Raw genomic sequence first — 27983 nt, 5'->3', positions numbered from 1 at the left:
ATAGTGTTGACACCTAAGAAATGGTAATTTGGTTAATAACACATGAGATCAAGGTTAGTTTAAAATAATGCTAATAAAAAAGGGATTAGCAAGTGAATGTCTCTTCCGCTAAATTTGGAGAGAGAGACAGAGACAATGGCGTCCACAGGAATGGCGAAATCAAAGGGGAGTTTCTACGTCACTCGATCACACGCCATGAGAGAGAGAGAGAGAGAAATCATTTTTCACCTTTGCGTTTGGAGATTCAGGAGAAAGAAGAAGAATCGATCACGTCCATGAAATTTGAACCTCGCCGGTTAGGTGTTCTCTTCTAAGATTCGTTTTCTCCAAAGGTCTTAACTTTCTTCCCAGATTCGTCTTTTTGAATGGTAGCTTATCATCAGCTGAATTGGTAGAAAGAATCTTGAGGAATGGGTGAAAACATATTGGTGGATTCTCATGTTTGGGTGGAGGACCCGGAGACAGCATGGACTCATGGGGTTGTGCTTAATATCAAGGGAGACGAAGCTGAGGTTAAAACCAATTATGGTAAAGAGGTAAATACTTCTTCTTTTTCTTTTTTTTTCTTTGTTTTGTCTGATAAAGCTTGTTTCTTTATAGGAGATTTAGACTAATGGATGTAATGAACACTGAAAATCAAACTATTTTTTCATACAGAATTTTATGCTTTAATTCATTTTAATGCCATATCTCTGATTCATTCATTATTCCTTTCACTTGTTAGGTTATTGCTAAACTATCAAAACTCTATCCAAAAGACGCTGAAGCTCCTTCAGAGGGAGTAGAGGATATGACAAGATTATCTTATCTCCATGAACCTGCAGTTCTCGACAACTTGGCCACCAGATATGGACTGAATGAAATTTATGTAAGAACATTTGGTGGAAACCAGTAGTTAATTTAGTTATAGGCGAGTCTGTTATAATTTTTTGACATCATGACAGACTTATACAGGAAACATTCTTATTGCTGTCAATCCCTTTCAAGGACTCCCTCATCTTTATGATGCTGAGGTTATGGAGAAGTACAAGGAAGCCTCCTTCAAAGAATTGAGTCCTCATGTTTTTGCAATTGGCGGCATTGCATATAGGTGGGTTAATGAGCTCTTTGTATAGCTGTTTTATATAAAAGTGGGCAGAAGTGTTTTATTTATTAGTTTGAGAAATTTTGTAACAGGGAAATGATCAATGAGGACAGGAATAAATGTATATTGGTCAGTGGTGAAAGCGGGTCTGGAAAAACGGAAACGACTAAGATGCTCATGCGTTACCTTGCGTACTTTGGCGGGCATACTGCAGGTGAAGGAAGAACCGTTGAAAACCAAGTCTTAGAAGTAAGTTGTGATGAATAGATCCGTTTTTGTTTGTTAGGCTCTCTTGAGTATACAATCTTGAGACATATCCCTTAGATTGGACCTTGCTCGTTATGTGATACCACTTGAGTCTTTTCTTTGGTTTTAGATCTAATTATTTATGCCAATTGGATCATGTTACAGTCAAATCCAGTTCTCGAGGCATTTGGAAATGCGAAGACTGTTAAGAACAACAATTCCAGGTGAAGATAGTGCTTCCATTTGATTGTGCAGTGACCGTTAGTGGATACTAATGCGTTTTCCTGCTGCAGTCGTTTTGGGAAATTTGTTGAGATTCAGTTTGATGACGTGGGTCGGATATCTGGGGCAGCCATCAGAACCTACCTTTTGGAGAGGTCTCGTGTTTGCCAAGTTTCAGATCCTGAGCGTAACTATCACTGCTTTTACCTCCTGTGTGCTGCTCCTCCAGAGGTAGGCTATCTAAGTCGTCCTTGCTTATACTCGGATGAATCTTTGAAGTGATAAATGATATCAAATTTTTGCAGGATGTTGAGAGGTTTAAATTGGGGGACCCTAAGTCGTTTCGGTATCTTAATCAATCTAGCTGCTACGAACTTGATGGTGTAAACGATGCAGAGGAGTATATTGCTACTAGAAGAGCTATGGATGTAGTTGGAATAAGTGAAACAGAACAGGTTTGCACTTCCTGTCTATCACCTGTTGATTGCTATATAGGAAATAACTTATCTTCTTTTGTTTCCTCAGGATGCAATTTTCAGAGTTGTGGCTGCCATTCTCCATCTTGGAAATATTGAATTTTGCAAGGGAGAAGATGCTGATTCATCATCTCTAAAGGATGAACAGTCAATGTTTCATCTCCAAATGACATCAGAACTGCTCATGTATTATATGCCTCTTCTACTTTTCCAACTAAATTTTGATTCTGGTAATGCATGTAATTACAGCTTGTTATTATAGGTGTGATCCCCATTCCTTAGAAGATGCTTTGTGTAAGCGTATGATGGTCACCCCAGAAGAAGTTATTAAAAGAAGTCTTGATCCTCTTGGTGCTGCCGTAAGTAGGGATGGCTTAGCAAAAACAATATACTCTAGACTCTTTGATTGGTAATTTTCTATGTCAATGTTTGAATATCTATGTCTTTCACATGCCAGTGAGGGTGACATCTGCTAAGTCAGTACTCGTTATTATCTTCCAGGTTGGTAAACAAAATAAATATCTCCATCGGACAAGATTCTCACTCTAGGCGCTTGATCGGAGTCCTTGACATTTATGGTTTTGAGAGCTTTAAAACCAACAGGTAATGGCTGAGAGTATACATTGCTGAGATATGATTAAATCATTAATTCGGACAAGATATGATTAAATCATTAATTGTGATTTGAGAGCTAGAAAATGAATATCTATGTCTTTTGGACAAAAAAAAAAGAAAAGAAAATGATGTCTATAACATCACCTAACCTAACGTATACTTCAGTTGTTCACTGGCTTGTTTATATTCTCCGTGCAGCTTTGAACAATTCTGTATCAATTACACTAATGAAAAGCTGCAACAGCATTTCAACCAGGTATGAGGTCAGTCGTAGGTTATGGCTGGTGATTTTGGCTCAAGATTCTGTTAATTAATCTAAAATCATTAATACTGTACAGCACGTATTTAAAATGGAACAAGGTGAATATGAGAAAGAAGAAATAGATTGGAGCTATGTGGAGTTTGTTGATAACAAAGATGTCGTGGATCTGATTGAAAAGGTTTGTTATATCCATTTATCTGTTACCTCATGCTACATTTTCTTTTCTAAAACTCTGATTTCAATCTTTTACAGAAGCCCGGTGGTATCATTGCTCTTCTAGATGAAGCATGGTATAACATAATTTTCTCTACCTGTAGCTGTAGTTTAGTGTTTTCGTCTCAAAGCACTATAATAATGTGTATTAAAAATAAACGTTTATTCCTTCTGCAGCATGCTACCCAAATCAACTCCTGAAACATTTTCTGAGAAGCTGTATCAAACATTCAAGAATCATAAGCGCTTCATAAAACCAAAACTGACTCGATCAGATTTTACTTTAGTTCATTATGCAGGGGAGGTAAGCTGCATTTCACACCCTGCTGCTTTCAGAATTAAAAGTAGATACTATTACGATCTTGAATGTGTATTTCCCATGTTAACTTTTTGCAGGTTCAGTACCAGTCCGATCAATTTTTGGACAAAAACAAAGACTATGTTGTTGCCGAGCATCAGGATTTGTTAAATGCTTCCAAATGTTCTTTTGTGTCAGGCCTTTTTCCTCCTCTTCCTAAAGCGAGTAGCAAATCTAAGTTTTCCTCCATTGGCGCTCGTTTCAAGGTGACGTTCCTGAAAAATTCCATTTGAGACTTTTTTAACAAATAAGGTTGAACTTTTGATGCCACACTCCTCATCTGTATGGGCTGACATGTTCAAGTAATTGGTGCAGCTACAATTGCAACAGCTGATGGAGACACTGAATCTTACGGAGCCGCACTACATCAGATGTGTTAAGCCAAACAATTTGTTGCAGCCGACAGTCTTTGACAATGCCAATGTCTTGCATCAGTTACGCTCTGGGGTCAGTGTTTCCTTTGAATTGTTCATAACTAACATGTTTTGATGTCTTGAGGTGTTATATGATCTTTGTCTTACGCAGGGTGTTCTTGAGGCCATCAGAGTGAAATGCGCTGGATATCCAACAAATAGGACTTTCATTGAATTCTTAAAACGGTTTATCATTCTTGCACCGGAGATTCTGAAAGGAGAGTATGTATCAGTTGAACTTTGTTCTGATATTGTCTGCCTTATTGCTCCTGGAGGTTTTTTTATCTCAGTTTCCTTACCTATACACTGTAAGCAGGTATGAAGCAGGTGTTGCATGCAAGTGGATTTTGGACAAAAAGGGGCTTACAGGTTTCCAAGTAAGGTTCCTAGTAAGCTCACTAAATATAGGTGGTAACTAGGTGCTTCGTAGAAAACTAGCGATAGCCTATATGTTAATAAATTATTGATTTATTTTATATATATTTTACATTTAGACAAGATACTATAAAATTGTTTTGATAAATTACCAAAATTAGATAGACAAAACAAAAGAAATTAATCAAATATGTGGATTTACAATGGTTTATAAATCGGATTTGAAAGAAACTGCAAGGACCAGTTTGCCGCCTAGGCGGGGTGCTGCCTAGACCGATTTTTAGAACCATGCTAAATATAAAAGGAATATCATTGATGTGTGTTGATAGATTGATATCTAATTTGCAGATTGGAAAAAGTAAAGTTTTCCTGAGAGCTGGTCAGATGGCTGAGCTAGATGCACACAGAACAAAAGTGCTTGGCGAAGCAGCGAAGATGATTCAAGGGCAAGTTAGAACCCGTCTCACAAGAGAACGATATGTAATCTTGCGGAGGGCTTCAGTTAATATACAAGCTAATTGGAGAGGTGAGTTGCCATAGCTTTTGTTTTGGCGTTATGGTTTCACTGAATGCTGATAAAGTCTCTCTTTTCATATTTTTAGCAAACCTTGCACGAAAGATATCAAGGTACATGAGAAGGGAGGAAGCTGCCATCAAAATTCAGAAAAACTTACGTAGACAGATTGCAATTAAAGATTATGGGAATACCAAATCTTCGGCTGTCACATTGCAAAGTGGACTCCGGACAATGGTTGCACGCCATGAGTTCCACTATAAATTGAAGTCTAAGGCAGCGACTGTGATCCAGGTTCCTTTTCTCGTTACACTTTCATTCTATCTCAAAAAATAGAAATGACTAATAACTCTAAGAAACTTGCAGGCTTACTGGCGTGGTTACAGTGCTGTAACTGACTACAAGAAATTGAAAAAAGCTTCTCTTGTTTATCAAAGTAAACTCAGAGGAAGAATTGCCAGAAAACAGTTGGGACAGTCAAATCAGGTATTCTAGACCAAACAGTTGATCTATGTAGTATGTAGAGATAAGTAGAACATGGCTCTCCTCATTAAAGGAAGATGTAATTGGCTTCCATTGATATAAAATCATGCGTGTAGGCTGAGAAAAAGAAAGAGACAGAACATGAAAGAGAGGTGGAACTTTCCAATGGAGCAGAAGAGGCAGTTGATAAGTCCTTTGTAAAGCATTCAGATGAAAGTGATGATGAAGAGGTGGGACATGAAAGAGAGACAACACATTCAATCCAAGCTGATGATGGAATTGAAAAATCATTGGTAAAGCATTCAGAGGACAGTGATGATGAGGAGATAGGACGTGAAAGAGACACAACACATTCCATCCAAGCCGATGATGGCATTGAAAAATCCGTTGTAATGCAATCAGAGCATAGTAGTGATGAAGAGAAAGGACAGACAGAACATACCATCCAAGCAAATGATGGAATTGAAAACCCCTTTGTTCTCGATTCAGAGAACCTTTACAACAACTTCTCTGATGTAAGCCATATAACGAACCCTTTTCGTGATACAGAAATTGAGTCCCTCACTGCTGAAGTTGAGATGTTGAAGGTAATGTTTCTATGTCCCCACAAACATTTTGAACAGCTTCTAGACATGTTGTTATATTTTGCTTTGTTTACCTGATACCAAATTTTACTCTTTAGGCCTTGTTGCAAGTTGAGAAACAAAGAGCTGACATCTCCGAAAGAAAGTGTGATGAAGCTCGAGAACTTGGTGAGAGAAGACGCAAACGATTAGAAGAAACAGAAAGAAGAGTTTACCAACTACAAGACTCTTTAAACAGGTATTAACTGATTAACAGCCAGAGATAATCTCGTGTTCCTGATGCTAAGCCTTGTTTAGTGTATTCCAGGTTGTTATATTCTATGTCAGACCAATTCTCGCAATTGAAGTCCATCCTGAGATCTCCTTCTATGTCTTCAACGGTGGCTGCTTCAGCGCCAGTTGTACGTGATGATCTTGCTGACAGCTCTGAGAACTCTGAAGCTTCATCAACTGATTCTGATTTCACTTTTCCAGCTCCATCTTCTTCTTCTCCAGATAATCCAAATCAGCTGCAGGTTATTGTTCAAGATCTATCAACCACAGAGGCCAAAGGTCAGTGGTAATAGCACTAACATCCCATATTTTTCTATGAACATTATAGTAAACTGAATTGTGTTTCCAAGTCAAAATACTTGTCTTCTTTATTCACCTTGAATCCTTCATATAATAAACAGTTTGCAGAAGGTATACACTGTTAATGGAATTATCCTTTCTTCTCATCTTGTAGAACAATAAATATTGCAGGAACGGAGATTAAGAAGGAAGGGGGATTTGAAGATTACTTTTGATGATGAAACGCCGTTTTTGATATCTTCACCAGATGTTTTTGGAGTGCTGCTAATCTCTTTACTCGATTGTTGACCCAAAGGGCAATTGTTTTAGTGTTTACAATTAGTACAGACTCCAGTTACAGTTTTCTCATAATTAGATGCTGCAATAACTGTTTAGATATTAGGTTCTGTGTTTAATACATACAAAAGCCATATTTGTTTCTTCAACTAATACAATTGCTACTTAATTCTAGAATTATTCATTTGCTTTCTTTTCAGTGCAATTTATATGAGTTCGAAATCCCTGTCAGTTTGTGCTTTGAGCTAAAAGAAAGTGTCAAATCTCAGGGAAAGCAGTGTAGAGTATTGTTAACTCTTATGAATAAAATGTTTAACAAGCACCAGTGGTCTAGTGGTAGAATAGTACCCTGCCACGGTACAGACCCGGGTTCGATTCCCGGCTGGTGCATTAATTTTTTGTTATGCTTTTTGCCAGCCCATTAGAGCATTAACTACTTTAATCGGCAATAAATTTATGCTTTTTCATTTCCCTCGTTGCATCATTTTCTTAAACGTATCTATTACACAGGAGTAAAAAACACTCATCACATGAGATTTATACTTGTTTGTGAATACTTGTCCTTCTTGAGGACAAGATCCATACCATAAGGCATGATTATTCGAACATATAAATAAACATACAAATTTATGTATCATACTATAACACTGGATCCTAATTTAGGATTTTTGCTTAGATTTTTTTTCTTTTCTGTATAAAGCCAATTTCTCGAACATGTAAGTAATCATAATTAAATCCAAGACCATTTACCTGAAAATGATCCAAAAACTGCCGTCTCCAATGAGGGAAACACCCCCAAGGCTGAGTGTACTAGACTTGACGTACGTACGAGCAAAGTCTTAAGAATCAAGACAGAGAGTGTTTTTAGTTAAGTAAGGATTTGTGTTGTTTTAAGTTAAAACTAGATCTCGACCCGCGCAAACGCACAAATTTTTTTTATTTATTTTTATATAAACATTTTGTTTTCAATTCTAAATTGGTATATATTATAATATATATGTATCTATCAATTTTTAAAACACAATAAATTTACGGTATATTTTTTTCATTGAATAGACTGTTTCAAACTTTCACATGTATTTGTATCTTCTTATATATATATATTTTCGGATTATTATTTCATTGTTAAAATTGTAACTATATATATAGATTAGTAAAATATTGTTTTATTGTCATATTCAAAAATATTGTAACATTTCACAAATTTAGAAAAGAAAAATCTCCGTCTCCAATGAGGGAAACACCCCCAAGGCCGAGTGTACTAGACTTGACGTACGTACGAGCAAAGTCTTAAGAATCAAGACAGAGAGTGTTTTTAGTTAAGTAAGGATTTGTGTTGTTTTAAGTTAAAACGTAATAAATTTGTGATGATATCGAGATGGTTAGTATGATTTATGTTACATATATAACAATAAAAACGATATATGCTCCAAAAGATCTTTGAGGATATGAATATATATGATCTTTAATATATTTCTAGGGCATCTAGAATTTTTTTCTTATTTATGAATACAAAGCCGGTTCTTTGAGCTAGGCAACATCAACAATCGAGACTACAACCATCAAAAAGTCTTGAGGCATATATAAGTCCCTATATAAGCTACATAAAAAAATAATATATATATATATATAATCATATATAGATGGGATATGTTGATAGGAATCAATTTATCCATGTCTTGATAGAATGAACCATCATGAGAAGGAGATGTAGCCAAAATTTGCTGACTGAAGCTCTTTGAGATGATCTTGATTGAAAGAGTTCAAGTGTTGTTCCAAGTCAGGGTAGATGAAGACTTCTCCAAAGCCCGAGCAGTTCCCGGTGGGGTAACTGTTCACTGTCGCATCTCCGTGCTGAACCATCCCTGAACTTCCGGTTTGGTAAACCAAACGGGTCTCATCATGATGATGATGGTGAATATTTCGATGTTCTTGATGATGATCATGATGATAAGAAGTCTTAGTATTGTCTCCATAATAACTATTAGGGTTTTCTGATGATGGTGAATCAGCAAACATAATGCTTTGTGCAGCTTGTTGCTTTAGAATCTCAAGCTGTGCTTGTAGATTCACAACCTATAACAACACAAAAATAAACAATTAAAAAAACAGTCGGCTAAGTATTCGTATATATTGATTATATATGTTTATATAGCTTGGAAATATCAAGATTAGGGTTTTGAAAGGAAATACCTGTTGTTGGAGAGCAAAGATATGAGAGACACAGCCATAAATGGGATCATGAAGCCTAGCTTGTGCTTCATAAGAGATTGTAATGGCGGCTTCACAACGATCACTAATGGGGAGATTCGAGAGGATTTTAGAAGCATTGCTAGCTCCAAAGACCTTGTGAATGGCTGCAAAGTGTGAAGCTCCTTGTTCATGACAAAAGTATGGAGCAAACACACATCCATTTGCACATTTCCTCCTAAGAAACTTACAAGCTCCACAAGGAGAGCCAGAGCTACTCATGATATGATTGGTGTTGATGACAATTTTAGATTCGAAGGTCGAATTTAATTTTAGGATCAATTGTGTTTGCTGCTATGGGAATTAGGTTTTTGATTTAACCTTGAGTATAGCTTTAAGGAGAGAGGTTTTATACACAAGGCAAAGGTGAAGATGGAGGTGGGTTACATTATCCCATTTGTTTAATTATAATTTGTCTGCTAAATGGCCTACACTTCTCATGTTTATTTTTATTCATTCCTTTTGCATTAGTACAATTTTGTTTTTGCTAAAGAAATTGACAATCTTTTTGGATTTTCTATGCATAAAAAATGAGAGATTCATTATAATTAAGAGAAAAGCATGCCTGATATATAATGTATATAAACAAACAGATATTGCATAGTAGATGGACGTGTACATCTCTACTAACCCAATTTGATTAAACCTAAAGCAAAAAATAAATAAATAAAAGACAAATTGATTACATGTACAATCGACCTTTTTTTTTTTTTGGCTCCACACAGTTAGACCTTCTAACGAATCCTTTCAACATTTAAGAAAATACTAGATTTTGACCCGCGCTTGAAAGCGCGGGTTTGGTTTTGTTTTGCTTTTCATAATTATAAAATTTAGTGTTTGAATCATATAATCTTGAAGATTATTTCACTAATGAAATTTAGTGTTTGAATCATGTAATCTTACACCCAAATCTTGTATAAAACTTCTATGTAGTGTAGTGTCTTACATGTAACGTGTTTTGTAGTCGATGGTAGTATGTGAGGGAAATGAATATTTCGTTAACGTAACAGTTATAATAGATTGTGTTTTGGTTTTGGTTCATGTAATGTATTTTGTTTGGGTAGGATGGTTTAGCAATCGGTTTTAATGGTTATGTATAAATAATAATGTATACAGTTCGCATGGTTAGAGTAATAATCGGGGTCTATAGGGTAAAAAAGGTTGTCAATTATTGTTATAATATACATGGTAAGTCCAAAAAAATTTAAAAGTAATAGGTCCAAACAACTTTCATAGGTAGATTTTTTCAAAATCCTTCTCTTTTAATAGTATTGATATGTAAATTGAAGGAAATAATTGTCAATTATATAGTGTGAGTGATATCTATATGTCGCTGGTCAAGATCGTCTCCTCTAATTAAGTTAACCTTAACACTGCAAAAGAAGAAGAAAAGGAGTTGGTTAGTAATGAAGAAATTCAACGTAGATATAGATATACTTATATTATATCAAATTTACATTATAGATTATATCAGAGATTTATGATAGAAAGTTTTGCAATCATTAGAAATATTTTCTCACTATCGCAAGTAGGCATAATTTACGGAAAAATTTCGTGTTTACAACTTTTATGGTATCATTATTCATTTTATTACCATTAAAAAGATATTTTTAAAAAACGTTTATTCATTCAGTGGCAAAAGACTCTTATACATTTGTTTTCTCTATATATATAATAAATAATTATTTTAATAAAAAAAATATAAAAATAGTTTTTTATGTTTTCGAATTATACTTTTTTAAATTCGATTTTTTTTATAAAAAAAAAACTTTTGAATACTTTTTTGAATTTTTTTTCGATTTTTTTCGAATTTTCTGTTTGAAAATCGAAAATTATGTTTGAAACTATTTTTAATTTTTTTATATTTTTAAGTATTTACTTATATATTTATTAGAATCCTAAATTTCACATTTCAAAAACCTACTCCATCTCTCAACTCTAAACTCTAAGTCTAGATTAGTTAACCCTGGGAGTATAAATGTTTTTTACCATTCGCTAAAAGTAAAGGTAAAAATAATTATTGTAAACATGAAAAGTGGTACTATGAATGTGGTATTTGTGGTAATTTCTTATTATTTACATAGGCTTGCGCATTGTAATATTATATCATGAAAATATTTTTTATAGTTAAACCAAACACAAGTCTATAAAGCTAGTTTGATTTATTTTAAATCCTTGAAAATGTCATAGTGTACGAATAAATCATTATAAATCTTTTTTTTTCTTAAAATACTTCATAATATATTAGAATTAATATATTCTTATACATTTTACATTCTTCACATTTTGATTTTAAGCATGGTCAAATAGATAACAACAAACCCTTTTTCTTAAAATATTTCATAATATATTAAAATAAATATATTCTTATACATTTTTTAAATTCTTCACAATTTGATTTTAACCATGGTCAAATAGATAACAACAAACCCTTTATTTTTAAAGTAAAGATAATGAGTGTCTAACGTCCTAATTGTATTTAACATTTCTTTCATGTTCCATCAAGTGTAGTATAGTAGTTGGAGCGCCCAATGTCGCAAAGACTTATACTTCAATTATTCAGGAGGCTTACATTAATCTTGAAAAAAAAACTTTCTCCATTACCAACAAGGAATCCATTTGAAGAATATAGATTGTATATACATACTCTAATTGGGGACCTGCTCCAATCCACCCACATTCTTAATATAATAGTATAATATTGGTTAGTCCTCAGTCTTATCGATCTAGAAGAAACGAACCCTCGAATTTTCTAGGGGTCCATCTATATTATTAAAAGAGAAATACCTATTAAAAATACCCTTTAATTTTTAAATTTAATTACATTTTCATGTCACTGATAATTAAATTAAATTTTCTATTTTAATGCTTATTTTTTCAGTTAGATTAATGTATTTTCCTTAAATAAATTTGAGTTAAATGTTATTAAATCAACTTTAAAATACACCTATATTAACAAACTATCGAAACAAATACTAACAAACTATGAAAAACAATTTAAAAGTTAGCTTTCACGCTTCTATCTATATTATTAAAAGAGAAGTATCCATTAAAAATACATTTAGTTTTTAAATTTAATTACAATTCTATGCCACTGAAAATTAAATTGAATTCCCTATTTTAATGCTTGTCTTTTTCAGTTAGATTAATGTATTTTTATTAAATAAATTTGAGTTAAATGTAATTAAATCAACTTTAAAATACACCTATATTAACAAACTATTGAAACAAATATTAACAAACTATTGAAACAACCTAAACTATGAAAAACAATTTAAAAGTTAGCTTTCACGCTTCTATCTTATTAAAGTAGAAGTATCTTTAGTACTTGTTTGGAAACCTAGACAGTAGTAAAAAAATAAATAAAATGCTGTCTGCAAACATGGATAGCAGTAAGTTAGGAAAAAAAAGTAATGGGCTTATATGCTATTAAAAAAATTAGAAGTCCATTACATTATATTAAAAAGTATTTGGTTTATGTTACTTGATATACATATTCAAATCAAAATAATAATTTAAAATTGATTTTTACTAACATATTTTTCAATAACCTTTATAAAAATGTTTTCAATATATATAAGAAAAATAAAATACAAAGCTCAATTTCAAACACCAACTTAAATAATGGCTTTTATATTTCACATTGAAATTTAAAAATATAATATATGTGATTATTTATTTGATTGTACGTATAAAATATTATTAATTATAAGATTACTCATTTGATGGTACGTATAAAATATGATTAATTATATGATAAAATATATTTTGTAACCTTTTTTTTTGTCTCAAAACATATTTTGTAACCTATGATGACACATATAGGATATATAATAGTGATTAGGGGTGGGCGTTCGGGTTCGTTTTGGGGTTTGTTTGGAATTTCGTGTTTAGTTCAGATCTTTGAGGATTCGGTTCGGATTTGGATAACCAATTTAAATTATTTTAAGAAATTTAAAATTTATTATTTGCTTTAATTTTTAAAAAATCTGTAAACAATAGAATATATTACATATAAATTTGGATAACATATGTCAGAGTACCTAACTTATCATATATATTCTGGATGATTTTATATATATTAAGTATAAAAATAATATATATATAAGTATATAAATCTTTTTTGGATACCCAAAATACTTCGGTTCGGATTAGGTTTCAGTTCTTCAAATACCAATCTTTTTGATATAATTCAGATATTTAATCAATTTCGGTTCGGATTTGGTACTACTTATTCGGATTGAGATCGGTTCGGTTCTTTGATTTCGATTTGTTTGCCAAACTCTCAATAGTGACATAAAAACAAATAGTATCATATTTTCTAAAAAAATACACCTGCGCAGACCAAAATCTAGTTAACTATTAAGAACCATGCTAGATCATGTTTATACACAGCAAAATAACTCATAATTTATTTGGTTGCATACCATTGGTCAGTATATATCTTATCAAAATAAATTATACGTGTTTACCAAAAAAAAAAAGGAAAATTATACGTACATAACTGTGTTTTCCTATTTTCATGCTGATCGATCTATCGTTTTTTGTTGCCAACTATTATACACTGATCTATTAGTTTAACTCTACACTAGATCTTGACCAGTGCGGACGCACAGATGTTTACTTTAATATAATTTGTAAGAACATTATAGATTCATAATTAATTGGTAATTGTTGGATTTTAAAAATTATAGTCCCGTTATATATTATTGTTTGACTATTATTGTATTTTTATGAATAAAAGAATACTAAGACATTCATATATTAATTTTGTTGTTTTATTGTTTATTTGATTTTGTAATCCAAATATTAATTATAGTTATTTCTAGTATTGTATATCTAATTATATTTCGGTGGTCCATAAAAAATTAGAAAAAGGTTTACTCAATTTATTAAATCCTTTGTATTGTATTTTTTATATATATTTAAAACAATTTTATAATGGTTATTGGAAAATACATTAGTAAAAATCAATTTTGTGTTTTCCTATTTTCATGCTGATCGATCTATCGTTTTTTGTTGCCAACTATTATACACTGATTTATTAGTTTAACTCTACATACCATGCGATCTAATTCTAGTCTCTGTTACTCCATGCAGTCAACTAAGCATTATGAATTTCAGAGAAGACACTAGCGAGTGCAGAAAAACATATATGCGTGTTCATATATTAATAAAGAAAAAACAGGTAAGAAAATGTGCCAACAATAGAAACAATGGATGAGCATATGGTATATGATATATTTGAACGAGGGTCAGGTTGTCGAGCAATACCGAGAGTTATAATCTAAACCTTAAAATAATAATCCAACTAATGATAAGAATTGATTTGTTATCAAATTAAGAGGTAGATAAATTTATTTGTGGCACACATAAAACTAACATGTAGACCTTTCGCAAAGGACAAATTAATCACATCTCACACCAAAAGATCCAATAATAACTCTTAGTCCCGTAAACGTTTCTTTTTCCCAACCACTAATTTTAATTTTCCAAATATTAATAATACACTAGAAATAAAATGAATCAAATGTAGTGATCAAACTGTTGAAAACTCCTCGTTTTATCGGAATGATTAAATGATTTTTACCATCCTTTTCCGGTGGTAATTTTAGACGGATTAGTTGCAACTTTACATTTTCTCTATATTTGGGGATTAAACAGGGTTTTGAATCTTATATTTATATCGCGTTGTAAGAAACTTTTTTTAGAGAAAATGTACGTGTAGATTGTAGAATAAGAAAAAAAAATATTAAAATCACAATCATGATTTCCCCCTCTCCGAAGTCTCAAACCTTGTTTGTTGCCATTGCAAATAAACAATAAATAATGTATATTTATATATGGGATATTGGCAAATATGGCCTAAAACTTGAGTTGAAATATAAAAATATACCTTAAATTCAATCAAATACAAAAATAATCCAAAATATTAATAAAATTACAGCGAACCTTTTATAACCAAACAAAAAAAATATATATATATACTTTTACAAGTATAACCCCTCAAGGTCTTATGTAATTTTAGAAGTCTTTTGTGAGAAGACTTTCCAAAAACATTTTCCAAAAAGTCTCTCGTGAGAAGACTTCACAAGAAGTGTTTTCATATATTAGATCTTAAAAATAATTTATAAATTTTATATAAAAATATTTTTATGTGGGAAAATTTTAAATAAACTAATTAAGTATAAACATTTCTAAATGATGTAAATTTATATTTACTAAAACAAAATTGTTTTCAACATAGATGAATGAATATATGTTCTAGTACTGTTATATTTTACTGTTAGATTTTAAAATCTTAATTTAAAAAAAAATCAATTAGACATATATGTGTTTAGTTTTGTATATATTAAACACTTTATAAGTTGATCATATGTTTACTGAACTGTTTGTTGCTATTTTGTTTTATTTGATTTTAGGGTTATGTAATGCATTAGAAGAATTTTCAACTCTTCTTGGACGAAAAATAAATTTAGGGTTAACAAATTTTTTGCCATTTTATATATAGAAAATTTACACATTCTCTCTATTCTTTTCAAATGGCAGCAGCAAAAATGTAATGTTTATTATTCTAAAAATTTCTAATCTTTCTCTAATCTTTTTGAACTTGAGAACACCAAAATTTATATCAATTTCTCATTTTTTTTCTCATGGCTTTCTCACTAATTTATCTTATTTTTGCAGATTTTTCATTACATAGTTCTTATCTTACACTCCTTTAAAGGTAGATCCATAAATTTGGATATGTATTTTTGTGTGTTTTATATGTTAGATTCTAAAAATTTATATATTCAACATAATGTGATTGTTACGTTTTATTTATTATTTAAACATTAAAAAATATTTTTGAGATTTTTCTCTGTTTTGAAGTCATTTGAACGCTTTTGGATGTACATATTTTCAGATCTAAGTTAGACTTCAGAAGACTTCTTCTAAGAAGTCTCCCAAAATTTCCCAATCCAAAGTCTTTCGATGTCATCCTAATTCATGAAGACTTTGAAAGACTTCCTGGAAGACTTCACATGCATGATTTCTTGCGCAATGTGGTACAAAGGGATGATGTGATCAAGTGGAATCCATAACTTATCTATGTCGAGAAATGATCTCTAGCTTCATGTGTAAAATTTTGCTTATGGTTTGTTTTGTGATTTGTATGTGTACTCTTTTACTTGTAGATTCTTTTGTAAACTTGAAAGGACATTAATGAAAAGAATTTGAGAAATATATTCATGCCTACAATATTATTTTGCCAAAAAAACTTAACATTTTTGAAGTTATTGATACAACACTCCAAAAATATTTTAAAATTATCAATTACAGAACACTTCTGGGAAGAAGTGGCGAATGTAGGTTATAAGATGTGGGAGCATGTGCACCCATAATTATATTAAATTTCAGATTTTTGTATGTATAAACATCAAAATTTTGTTAGTTCATATGGTAAAATGCAGCTCGTGCACCCACACTTTCCTTGGTTTATTCCTTTTCATGTGCATTTTTATAATTTTATCATCAATAGTGCACCCCATCATTTAAATGGTCTTAGATTCGCCCATGCTGAGAAGTCTTCTTTTAACATTATCAATCAAAGAAGAATTTTTAAAAAAATTCATAAAACTAATCAGATAACACATTAAGTCTTCTTTCTGGGAAGACTTCACGCGAATTTAGCGAGAAAAACAATTTAAGCAGAAAATTAAAATTTAAGAAAGAAACTTCAAATTTAAGTGTAAATTAAAATTTTAAATCTCATGAAATAAGACACATTATAATTTGATATTCTTGAATTTACTTAACACTTTTGAAAGTTAAAAGCATATCTTCAAGTTATTTAACACTCTTGAAAATATAAGTTTTACAAAAACTAACATAGAAAACTTCTGCATAAATCTTCTCTCATTAACTAGAAACATTAATAAACATGAATATTTTTAACTTCATAATTATCACCAATTAAGTTATGAGTTTCATCTAAGAGCCTCAATATCAACTAATACACATTAATTGACAAGAAAATCTTAAAAGTCATTTTAAATGTGGAAAAAAATGAAAATTTATAAACATTGATGTAGAAGACTTCTATAGAATATTTATAACTAGTATTATGTGTTATTTCTGAGTTAAATTCAGACACCAACCTAAAGTATAAAATAATCATAGATTAAATGTGTAACCATTTTTCGTAAAAAGGTTTAGTGTCACAAAAGTTTTGAAATTTTGATTTTTTGCCCCGAACTAAAGAATCGACTATGAATACAAAATTGTTAAAATTGAATAATTGAGATTTGATGAGTGAAGTATATCTTAAATATATGATATTATTCAGGTTAAAAATCTTGTTTGAACATTGATTGTTATTTTAAAGAAATATAAAACACTAGTATTGATCCCGTGCTATGCACGGTAAATATTTTTTGTTATATATAGCTTAAATTACATATATAAAAAGACTTTGCTTTATAAGAGGGATACGAATAATACACAAACCATCAACACACATTTATCAGTAACCACAAACATATAGAATAAAGTTAGATTTGTTTAAAAATTGCTCTGATCTTAATTAGCTCTCTGAATATAAATATTAGTTTGTAGCTTTCACCTTTTATGTTTTGTTGTAGCTTTCACCTTTTATGTTTTGTTCTTCATGTGTTTGTTTCCTAATTCTTAACCTGCAACGTATGGTTTCTTTGTTTTATTCGAGTCAGTATTCAAACTGCAAACAAAAACAATAGTACAAATCCAATTAAAATAGTAAAAACAACATGTAGCAGAGAGACACCACTTATAAAATCAAATCAAGAGGTAAATATCAGTACAACAATGAAAAATTAGTAAGTTCTCAGAGTTACTAACTCTTTAGTTTGAGAATAGGGATATTTACTACTTAGTGTATGCTACTATACCTTTTAAATATATATATATATATAACATGAATAATAGCTCACATACTACATTACTAAACATCACGCGTATTAAAATCGTAATTTGAAAGCATGGTTAAATAATTATATGTAGTAAATGGATAGTTGCACCGCAATTTGAATAACACAGAATCAAAAGAAGTGAAGCATAATCATTTTCCAATTTCAGATTTTCCAGCCATTCTTAATTTTTTTTTTTTTGAGAACGATACCTTAGAGAAGAAAAGCATTGACTAATATGATTGTCCAGACTCCGGGTGCCTACTATGTCTTCAGTCAAGAGTATTATGTATTCCAGAGACGCGGACCAATTTCTCTGAAAACTAAAATTTAATACATACATGTAGCTAAAATATACCTCTCTTAATTTTATTTTAGAATTTGATCAATGTCTCCATAACATCAACTGTGCATCTTTTCAACACTTGAAGTTCTTATCACCCTACAATCGTACATAAACCATTTTTCACTTAATATCTGAAACATTATAAAAAATATTAATGTACTTAACACAACGTAGAATTTCCAAACAAACCAGATCCTTAAGGTGGTAAATTAATAGAATTTCTTTTACCTTTGATCAGAATCAGTTTCTCCTATTGCGCCATGTCTACGTCTGCTTTCTTTCTTAGTTCTTGCTCCTCCTTTCTGGCTCCAAACATTCTACACGACACCAATTTTGAGTTAATGGATCGAGATTGAATTTTTTTTTTTGAGCAATATCGAGATTGAATAAGAAAGAGTATACACTGGTTTTTCTGTCAAATTTTAGAGATATATAGGAATATGAGAGAAATGATCGTGGAGAAGAAAGTGGATTATGGGTAAGTGGATTGTTTCATCAAAACCGTTGGTAAATGTTTTTTTATCATTATCTTGTTTTAATTAATTTTAATTTAATTTTATAAACATTAATGATGTGTCAAAATTGGATTGGTTAAGTGACTTGTGATTTAGTATATAAAAGATATGAATCATGTTGATTTGTGTAAACTAAGTGTTATGCATAATGTCCCATATCAATCTATATTTTAAAGGGAATTCAGCAACTTGTGTATGCATCACATTACATAAAGTCTTTTTCTTTCTATCAGACATTATCAAGTGTGTCTTTGTAATATATAATATAACATAAAGTTTTTTTTCTTTTTAGCCACATTTCTTCTATTTGTCGGGCTTAATTAATAGTCACACATATTTATTTATGTTCTCCTTTTCCCCCACCCAACAAATCCAAAAGTATAGACTTAAATAGTTCAATTTATAGTTCATTGTTTTACATTAGTTCCCCCAACGAATTATAGTTTGGAATGAAATTTGGTAGTATATCTTTGAAATTATAAACGATAAAAAATTAAACGTCGTTAGGAAACCAATCAGATTTGGCATCCCAATTGTAAAAATGTATAGTATCAAATGTTTATTGTTAAGGAGTTGAGGTATGGAGGATGACGTTAATTCACATTTTCCATATTCGTATTTTAATAGTAAGATGTATACATGTGTTAAGACTCTTTTTTTTTTTTTGAAAAAGGGCTTATGTGTTAAGACATTTGCAAATGCTTTAGATGGTAATCAACTCGAATTTTTATGAATATCATCGATAAATTTAAGTTTTGGTTTAGGATGAACGCGGAAAAAAATCCCCTATATATTATTTGAGAAGCATTATAACATTTTTTTTGTAGCCACATGTCATCACTAAAATGATTCTTAGAATCCTTAGAGAAATATGGTCCATCTAAATATATAATAAAATTTTTATTAAACTAACTATAAATACATTACTAATGTGCTTCATTATTTCCATAAATAAAATTACGGAATTACCTAATATGGGTGCTTCATTATTTCCATAAATAAAATTACGTAATTACCTAATATAGCTAAAGTATATATGACAATTAATAAATTTGAATAATAAAGATTTGATAAAAATAAGTGTATCTTATATTAAATTTGTTTAATTTTAAACTATTAAAATAAATTAAACAATCATAGTAAACATTTAATAAAAATTAAAAAAAATTCTTTATATGTTGTATTTTGAATTTTTAAAAACGAGTATAAATTACTAAAACCATTAAAAGTTTCACATTTAAATTTTGTGATCTATGGTTTAAACATTTTGTTATGACATGATACACATAATTAAAAAATCATATAAGTTGAAAGTCTCATTTAATAAGTATTAAAAATAAAAAATATATAAAAATATATATGTATATATATATTAAATTAAATTATATGTCATATAAGAAAATAAATAAATATTTTAATTTGAAATTTACTTTTAACAATTTTTTTTTTTGATAAAATTTTTAAAAAGTAGTGACAAATTAATTTTTAAAAATATTATAAATTACATAAATTACTAATCCCACAATAAAAATTTTGTTATGAGTAATTTAATTTTTTTGCTATAACAGATACAAATGATAAAAAACAATATGAGCAAAAAGCATCATTTAATAAATATTAATATTAAAATATACTATATATATGTTAATATCATTTAAATTTAATTATATACCATATCAAATAGAAAAAAAAATTATTTTGGATTAATAAAATTTATTTATATGTTCGCACCAGCTTAATTATATAGGTAATAGTTACTGACTTTTTAATTATTCAATATATATTTATTATTTCATAATAGTTAGAAATTTATAATATATAAAATAATTTATATATATAACGTTCATTCCGCGCAAGGCACGGATCTTAACCTAGTTAATAATTAAATGTAAAGAAAAAGAGGTAATGTATATATATGGTGTTTTCGTAGAATCATCTTATTGGTTCGACCCAAGCTCTATGCAGGTAGGTCTATATTTTTTTTAACACAAGTTCATGTATGTCTATATAGTTGCTCAATTTCACTAACCAATATATAGCTTCTTAGCAGTGTCTAATATCTGCATCTGATAGACCATATTAAATATATGCATGTCTGCAGCTTCTTATCTCTTTTTAGCAGTGTCTAATATATGTTTTCTAGCTAGACCAAATATAAATATATAAATACTCCTGCATAAAGTTGAATCTGTTCTACTTCTACCCTAGCTTTGTTTGGTTATCTCCACTCGAGGTTAATTTAATGGTAAAGTTGTTTGAAACAATAGAGGTATCAGTGATACCTAACTGCGGTGAGTTCAAAATTTTCAAAATAACTGCAGTGAGTTCAAACTTTAAATTAAGTATTATGCTCACCACAATGCTACTTTAAAAATAATATATGTGTTGGTCAGTTGGTCTATATATATGAAAATTTTGAAAATAAAAATAAAAACCAAGCATTCGAAAATTGGAAAATAAATAGTAATAGTAATTAATAAACATACATATGAGAGAAACTGTGGCCAGGAAAGACAACTATGTAAGTTTGTAACTAAAAATGAATATATATATATGTTGGGAATATAGGTAGGCCATTATTAAAAGCTTGTCTGATTCCAGATTTAATATTATGGTAAATGTTAATGACTGGTTAATTAGAAGCAAATCAAAATTTGATAGTGTAATAGTTTGAAAAATTAGGGATATTTTGTGTTGTTCATAAAAACAAAATTTCTGCAAGTTTTTTTTGTAAAATTTCCGACCGTAATTGGACAAGACTTGAACCAACTCTAAACACTTTCACGCCACAAGCGAACCAAAATAAGATGGGTCAGCTTACTCGTCTAACACACCTAAAATATTACATACTAGATTTTTCACCCGTACATCCGTGCGGGTAGATTTTCATTTTATAAATATATAACAGATACCTTCGCAAAACTTTCAAAGATATAATTTACATTTTAGTGTTCTATATTGTATAAATTTATAATGTTATTGGTTATGTTTCTTATTCGATATTATTAATGTATATTGATTTGTTTTATACATTTTACTTTATTATTAACTGTTATTATATATTAATATATTTTCAAGTTTGGTAAAATAAATTCATAGTATGAAATAAACAAATTTAGAATCTCCTTCATTTTTTTTAATTTTTACAGACTGAATACAATACATTTTAAAATTTTATTTAGTTATACTATATAACTGATATGTTCTTAGCATAATTTATATTTCTATGTTATTTATTTTAGTATATTGTGGGATTTTATAAGTAAATAGATTATAATAATACAATATTATTAATTATGAAATCAATCGCTGCATTAATTTAAAAATATTTTAAAATTTTATTTAGATTTTGTTAGATTTTTTCCAACATATTTTGTTATAAGTAAAAATAAAATTTGAATTTACAGTTAAAATTTATTTATTAATATCTATATAATTTATAATATTTTTTTAGAAATGTTATATATTAAATAGATTAACTTAAATAATCAAATAGATGTAATTGATGAAATATACCTACTATGAATTGTTTATGGTATTTCTTTTAATAAAGAAGATATAGAATATAATTATAAATTTTGAAAAATAGCATACACTTTTATTTTATTTTGTTTTATAATAAAATCTTATTTAAATTAATGTATAATGGTATATATTATTAATTACGATAATATATAATATACCTACAAAATCTTATTAATCAATGGTATTAATTTAAATAAAATATTTTAAATTTTTAGAAAGATTTTGTTAGATTTTTTCTTAACATTTTGCTATAACTAAAACTAAAATTTAAATTTACAGTTAAAATTAATTAATTATTAATATCTTTATATATTTAATAGATTAATGTAAATAATTAAATAAATGTAATTAATGAAATGGACATAATAAGACTAATATGACTTTTTTATGGTAGATAAAAATGGTACTTCTCTTTTAAAATAGAAGATTAAATAGTAATTATTTTGCATATTGCAATTTGTAAGCGATATCGGTGTTCCTTACGAGTATGTAATTGTTCGTTGAGGCTTAGTATGCGATATGTGCTACGTATATGCATAGCCTACGTTATTTCCAACCATATATAATATTGTATATCATTTTTAAATTTAAATAGTGGCATAACAACGATATTATCACAAATCTCTATAACATTATTTGAGAGTCAATCTTCTACATGTTTTTCTCACGTTAATTTTTATGGTGGTCAATTACAAACATAATGAATTATAAATTATACATTATAGATATTATTAAGATTATTTATATTTTCTTTTTGAGTGATAAATTTGTAACTGGGCTTTTCACTTTATTTCTTTTTTTTTTAATTTTCATTACAAAATTCATATAAATAATAGAAAGGAAATATCTATAATAATTATAACATTTATATATATAACAAATTTTAATTTTATTTCTTTCCATATTTTCAAAAACAGCATAAGTAAAAAAAAAAAAGTAAATATCTATAAGTTTTAAAATATATAGATTATACACAAAACATAGGTTCACAAAAATACTAGAAAATTTTTCTATGATAACCATTTTTATTTTATTTTCACAAAATATCATTTACTGAAGAAAATGACCAAAATAAGTTCTTATCCTAGGATTAACTAATTTAGATTTATGGTTTAGAGTTAAAGAATGAGGTTTTGAGGATATGATTTCAAAATTTTAAAATAAAAAAGAAATATTAAAAATTTAAAATAAAAAGAGCTATTTTGGTCATTTTCTTCTTTGCAGGCTATTTTTGTGACAAAAACTTAAAATAGCTATTTAAAATAATTGCTCAAAATACTATAGGTATTCGCCTTTGAAAAGAAAACAATAGATTTTCATATGTAAAACTTAAAAATAAAGTATATACAAAAAAATTAATAAATTTAACATAATTAGAATAAAAATATTGTTTATTTTTTTCATTTTAGACAAATATATACAGCTCAATATACTTAAACAATGAGCAAGTAAATTGATCATGATTCATATACTCAAAATCAGAAACCTATTTAAGTCAGCGACATTATTACTTAAAATAGTGTTCTATTTACTTTTTATCCATGTAAATTACAAATGATTCAAAACTAATAATCAAGTGAAAATATATTAATAAATTCTTACAATTTAGTTTGGTCATAAATATTTATATACATATATCAAAATTTTAAAATATTACTGACTATGTTCATTTATGCAACTCCGGACTAACAACACTGTTTTATTTGTTTCCTAAAATAACATATATCAAATTAGGCATAATTTTATGAAAATATATTATGAATGCAAGAAAATATATCATATTAAATTCAGTTAATAAATTTAATTGGATTTTAACTTTTTTGTAGAACATGAAACATTTATCTTCAGTTGAGATGAAAACAAGCAATCTCATATATCCGAAAATAATTGATCAAATTATGTATAAGCAAACATGTGTTTCTTTTTTTAAAATCTATTTTCATACATATAAACTACAAAAAATTTAAGATTTTAATAATAAAATATTATAAAATATTAAAAATTATATATTTTCAAATATTTATATCCGTGCATGAGTACGGAAGAATCACTTAGTCATTATGATTTGTGCTGTTAAATCATTCATCGTGTGCGTTGTGAAACATATTTTGAATTATTTACAAGTCTGAAATTCTCTTTAGTAAAATAAGAAGATTAATCTGATGATTTGTAATCAATTCTAATCGATTGATGAGAAAAATATAAGGTCCCAAAATATAATGTATTTTTTGGCTCAAAAATTGTATATCTGGAACTTAAATTAACGAGGTTGCTGTCCTATGGGTCCATATGTTTAATTCCCTTCTATTTTTTACCATCTGGGCGATATCATAAAACTCTAATTTATTTGCAACTGGGTCCACTAGGCATTAGCTAGCAATCAGTGATTTTAAACAACTTTTCGTCACCGCAGTTAGGTATACCTCTATTGTTTCAAATGTTACTTTATGTGTTTTTTAGTTATATTTCTAAAAGTGATAATAACATTACGTAAAAATAAAATGTCTTATTCAACCTAATGTCTCTTTTATCTTAAGTATTTTGCAAAGTACAAGCACACGTTAAGTACTCATATTTTGGAAAGAAATATTTTTCTTGTTAAATGCTTAGGTTCATAATTTTTAAATAATTTTGAGTTATTTGGGATGATACGGTTGGTGATTTTTTTACGTAAATATATTCATCTATTAACCATCTTTTAAGTTTCTCTTTTTATACTTTTATTTTACTAAATACTAGTATATTTCACCCGAGCAAAGCTCGGGTATTTAATTCATTGTTCTTTTTTTCTTATCTTTAATTGATAACAAAAACCTTTTTTTAGTTTAATTTAGTAAAAGTAAATTTGAATAATCGGAAGAAAATAAATTATGATAACATGATATTTAAGTATATTAAAAAATTGCATACTTTAGATAGTATACTTGGTTGACCAATATTATTGTAGATGTAAGCATACTTAAATAATTATTTATAATATTTTATTTTTGTTTTAACGAATTCACCTCAATCATATCTAGATATATTTATATATGTTAATCCTATGATATTTATTATATAAATTACTGTCCAAAATTAGTCATTTAAGAGTTTTACCAATTCGATATTTAATAATTGGTCAGCCATACAATGTTTACAACACTAACTATTGTTTAAAAAGAAACAAATTTAGTGGTCAAGGTTTTGTTCTATGCCTACTTTGAATAATTAAAAGGTTTTGCATCTGACCTATTGATCAAAACATGAACAGGAATGTGGGTTGAGAGTCTTCGCGTAAGTTATCTCCTTTCCCTTTAATTCTTCTTCAATCGTTGTCGACTTCAATTTAAATTATTTGTTTTAAGCTGAGAATCATTTTATACATTGAAAACAGTAATGAGAAAAGTGATGATTCCTCTGAAAAAAAAAAGAAATAAAAAACAAAAACATAAGGAATGCAAACTGTACAACAAAACATAATTAATTGCTGGAATTAAGATACTTTATCACTTATTCATTTACTATACAGCCACCATCAGATTGAAAATTCGTCCAGAAAAGAAAAAGAAAGAGGATAGGATGTTATCAATATCAAAATAAAATTATGGGAGAGATGAAAGCATCAGTTACCTCATGGAAGAAATTAAACTGTTTGAAACCATTTAATAAACAAATTTGTTGAATAACTGATTTTAATGTAGGATGAGGAGGTGGAGATCGTGGCAAGGAATACAAAAATTTTGTTCTTTTTTTTCGTTGGAAATATAGATGTCAAAAACTGCTTTGTTTCAATTTTTTTTAACTTTTTTTGATAAATGAAACTTAAAACATGTGGCAAAATAGGATTGGTTGTGTGACTTGTGATTTAGTATATAAGGGATTACTTTTATTCATTTCCTTGTTTTTCCCCCAAAGGAGATATTTGGTTACGCGTCTTATATACAAGTTTGGAAGGTAGTATTATAAAGATTGCACTAATTGTTTCACGCAAAATAAAAATATGATTATCACTAGTTTATCTTTTAAAAGACAACTTTGTTTGTCACTACTCTCGCTAACTTAAAAAAAAAAAAGTAAACCATTCCCTTATATTGTGGTTTAGACTTTGAATTAATGCCTTTTCGTCCAAGTACAACTTTTTTTTTGTAACAACGTCAAAAGTACATATTTATACCCCTTTTTAACTGAGTTTTAGATTATTATTATTTTTGAAATGTGACAGATCATGACGAAACCTATAACAATCTTCGAAAAGTAGAAACAAAATATTTCTGTTATTTGTAATGTTGGTAGTAGAAAAAAAAGCATGTACAACAAATTTTGTAGATGATGAAACTTGAATAATCTTGAGAGAGTTACATATTTAGACACATTTGTCTTTCTTCTTACTCAATTAGACACTTTATGTTTGTAGGACACAATTGCTGGTTTCGATGCAATATTGAGACCATAATACCCTTCTGCTGAGGAAACAAGATTGGCTGCCGTAAGAGAAAACATAAAGGTAGTTTATTAGTTTAGTTGACATATTAATTGGTTTTGTATTCCCCCAACATATTTTATTGGTCACTATTGTAAATTATAATGTATAAAATTTTATATTTATGCGTAAAAACAAATTATGATTTTTTTCTCTTGTACATTTTGATATCCATAATGTATATATTTCTTGAAAAAGTTATAATATATATATATTTATGGATGGTGCAGTCGTGGATGGAAAATATGTGAACGTGTGGACGAAGCTACGTGGACGAATTTTCGTGGACGAGGTTTTTAATCTTACAAGAGTTTCGTAGACGAGATTTCGTGGACGAAGTCTTGTGGATAGTTTTAGTGGATTATAAGTTAATCATTTTCATAAAAAGATGATCAAACTTTTCTTTCATATATAGTAAATTTATCATCAAAAGGACAATAACTAATTTCAAATAGACCGAAAAATTCTAGCTAAAGTTTTTTTAACAAAGTTCCATGAATGAGATTGTGTGAATGAGGTTTGTGAACGAAGTTTCATCAACAAAGTTTCCAAACGTATCAACCTCCGTATCCACTACCACCTTCGTATCCATAACCACCACAACCTCCATTCCGGTATCCACATCCACCTCCACCGTAACACCACCAACTCCACCTTTTGAATAACCACATCCACCACCATTATATCCACGAGTCTCTTGTATCTATCCTCACGTTTTCCATCTCTGTAACCACCTCCTCCATAACCACCACAGTCTCCACTGGATCTATCTTCTTCATCATCAAAGAGATTGAAGTGACTAACAACTCAGAAATCTTAGGAACTACTTGCTGCGGTGGCTTCTACGGTGGCAGAAGCAGCAGCGATGGCATCCTCCATGTTCTCACAAAACTTGATTGAACCGGTTCTTTTTTTTTTGCGTGCTTGATTCTTCAGCATATGTTAAACTTGATTAGATAATCTGGAAACAAAAAAAAAGAGAAATTTACGACGACACAAGTAACCACTAACACTTTGGATTAATATGAACAAAGATTTTACAATGGAATATGAATTGGGAAATGAAAAAATTAAAGTTCTGGAAAAAGATAAACAATTAGTTCGCAACGAGATAGATATGCTTTAGATGAATAAGAAAGAGAAAAAACAATAAATGAAACAAATTGTTTTCTTACGTAAAAAGAGATCAACTTGGTTAAAGGGTATGGTCGTAAAAGCATCTTCAGAAAGTGCTCTTCAACCACTATGTGCCTTAGAGTATAATTGC

The 27983-nt window shown here is 29.2% G+C and overlaps 2 protein-coding genes and 1 non-coding gene across 5 annotated transcripts; 2 read left to right on the top strand and 1 right to left on the bottom strand.

The window, feature by feature from the left end:
* Nucleotides 1-101: 101 nt before the first annotated feature.
* LOC106382809 (myosin-16) lies at nucleotides 102-6886 on the top strand. 3 transcript variants are annotated; one of them, XR_007339232.1, is made up of 25 exons: nucleotides 102-536; nucleotides 725-868; nucleotides 945-1090; nucleotides 1177-1333; nucleotides 1496-1554; nucleotides 1624-1783; nucleotides 1858-2007; nucleotides 2078-2214; nucleotides 2291-2437; nucleotides 2530-2631; nucleotides 2842-2899; nucleotides 2982-3083; nucleotides 3158-3195; nucleotides 3296-3422; nucleotides 3515-3682; nucleotides 3792-3923; nucleotides 4002-4111; nucleotides 4206-4266; nucleotides 4613-4790; nucleotides 4867-5072; nucleotides 5145-5264; nucleotides 5378-5848; nucleotides 5944-6083; nucleotides 6143-6397; nucleotides 6590-6886. XR_007339232.1 is itself a non-coding variant. In XM_013822876.3 (25 exons), exons 1-25 carry the CDS (start codon nucleotides 411-413, stop codon nucleotides 6631-6633), a joined length of 3528 nt encoding a protein of 1175 aa, XP_013678330.1. In that variant the 5' UTR covers nucleotides 102-410; the 3' UTR covers nucleotides 6634-6886. The 3 variants fall into 3 exon arrangements, 2 of the variants coding, with proteins under 2 accessions (XP_013678330.1, XP_048634296.1); XM_013822876.3 differs by having other exon boundaries at nucleotides 6153-6397; XM_048778339.1 differs by having other exon boundaries at nucleotides 134-536; nucleotides 955-1090; nucleotides 6153-6397.
* Nucleotides 6887-7013: 127 nt separating this feature from the next.
* TRNAG-GCC lies at nucleotides 7014-7084 on the top strand. Its single transcript has one exon. It is a non-coding gene; the product is annotated as a tRNA-Gly (tRNA).
* Nucleotides 7085-7845: 761 nt separating this feature from the next.
* Nucleotides 7846-9228, bottom strand: LOC106380241 (LOB domain-containing protein 29). Its single transcript, XM_013820043.3, has 2 exons — nucleotides 8888-9228; nucleotides 7846-8770 (listed from the first exon to the last, which is right to left on the bottom strand). The coding sequence occupies exons 1-2, from the start codon at nucleotides 9164-9166 to the stop codon at nucleotides 8390-8392; spliced, it is 660 nt and encodes a 219-aa protein (XP_013675497.1). The 5' UTR covers nucleotides 9167-9228; the 3' UTR covers nucleotides 7846-8389.
* Between the last annotated feature and the right edge of the window lie 18755 nt (nucleotides 9229-27983).

The sequence above is a fragment of the Brassica napus genome, chromosome A4 (assembly GCF_020379485.1).
Source record: "Brassica napus cultivar Da-Ae chromosome A4, Da-Ae, whole genome shotgun sequence".
Lineage (NCBI taxonomy): Eukaryota > Viridiplantae > Streptophyta > Magnoliopsida > Brassicales > Brassicaceae > Brassica > Brassica napus.
This window is presented reverse-complemented; position numbering and strand designations above follow the sequence as displayed.

Coding starts and splice junctions, on each gene's coding strand:
- LOC106382809 (XM_013822876.3), top strand. CDS start 411: ATGGGTGAAAACATATTGGTGGATTCTCATGTTTGGGTGGAGGACCCG. Junction 537..724: donor AAACCAATTATGGTAAAGAG/GTAAATACTTCT, acceptor TTCACTTGTTAG/GTTATTGCTAAACTATCAAA. Junction 3,683..3,791: donor CCATTGGCGCTCGTTTCAAG/GTGACGTTCCTG, acceptor TAATTGGTGCAG/CTACAATTGCAACAGCTGAT.
- LOC106380241 (XM_013820043.3), bottom strand. CDS start 9,166: ATGAGTAGCTCTGGCTCTCCTTGTGGAGCTTGTAAGTTTCTTAGGAGG. Junction 8,771..8,887: donor TCTTTGCTCTCCAACAACAG/GTATTTCCTTTC, acceptor GTGTTGTTATAG/GTTGTGAATCTACAAGCACA.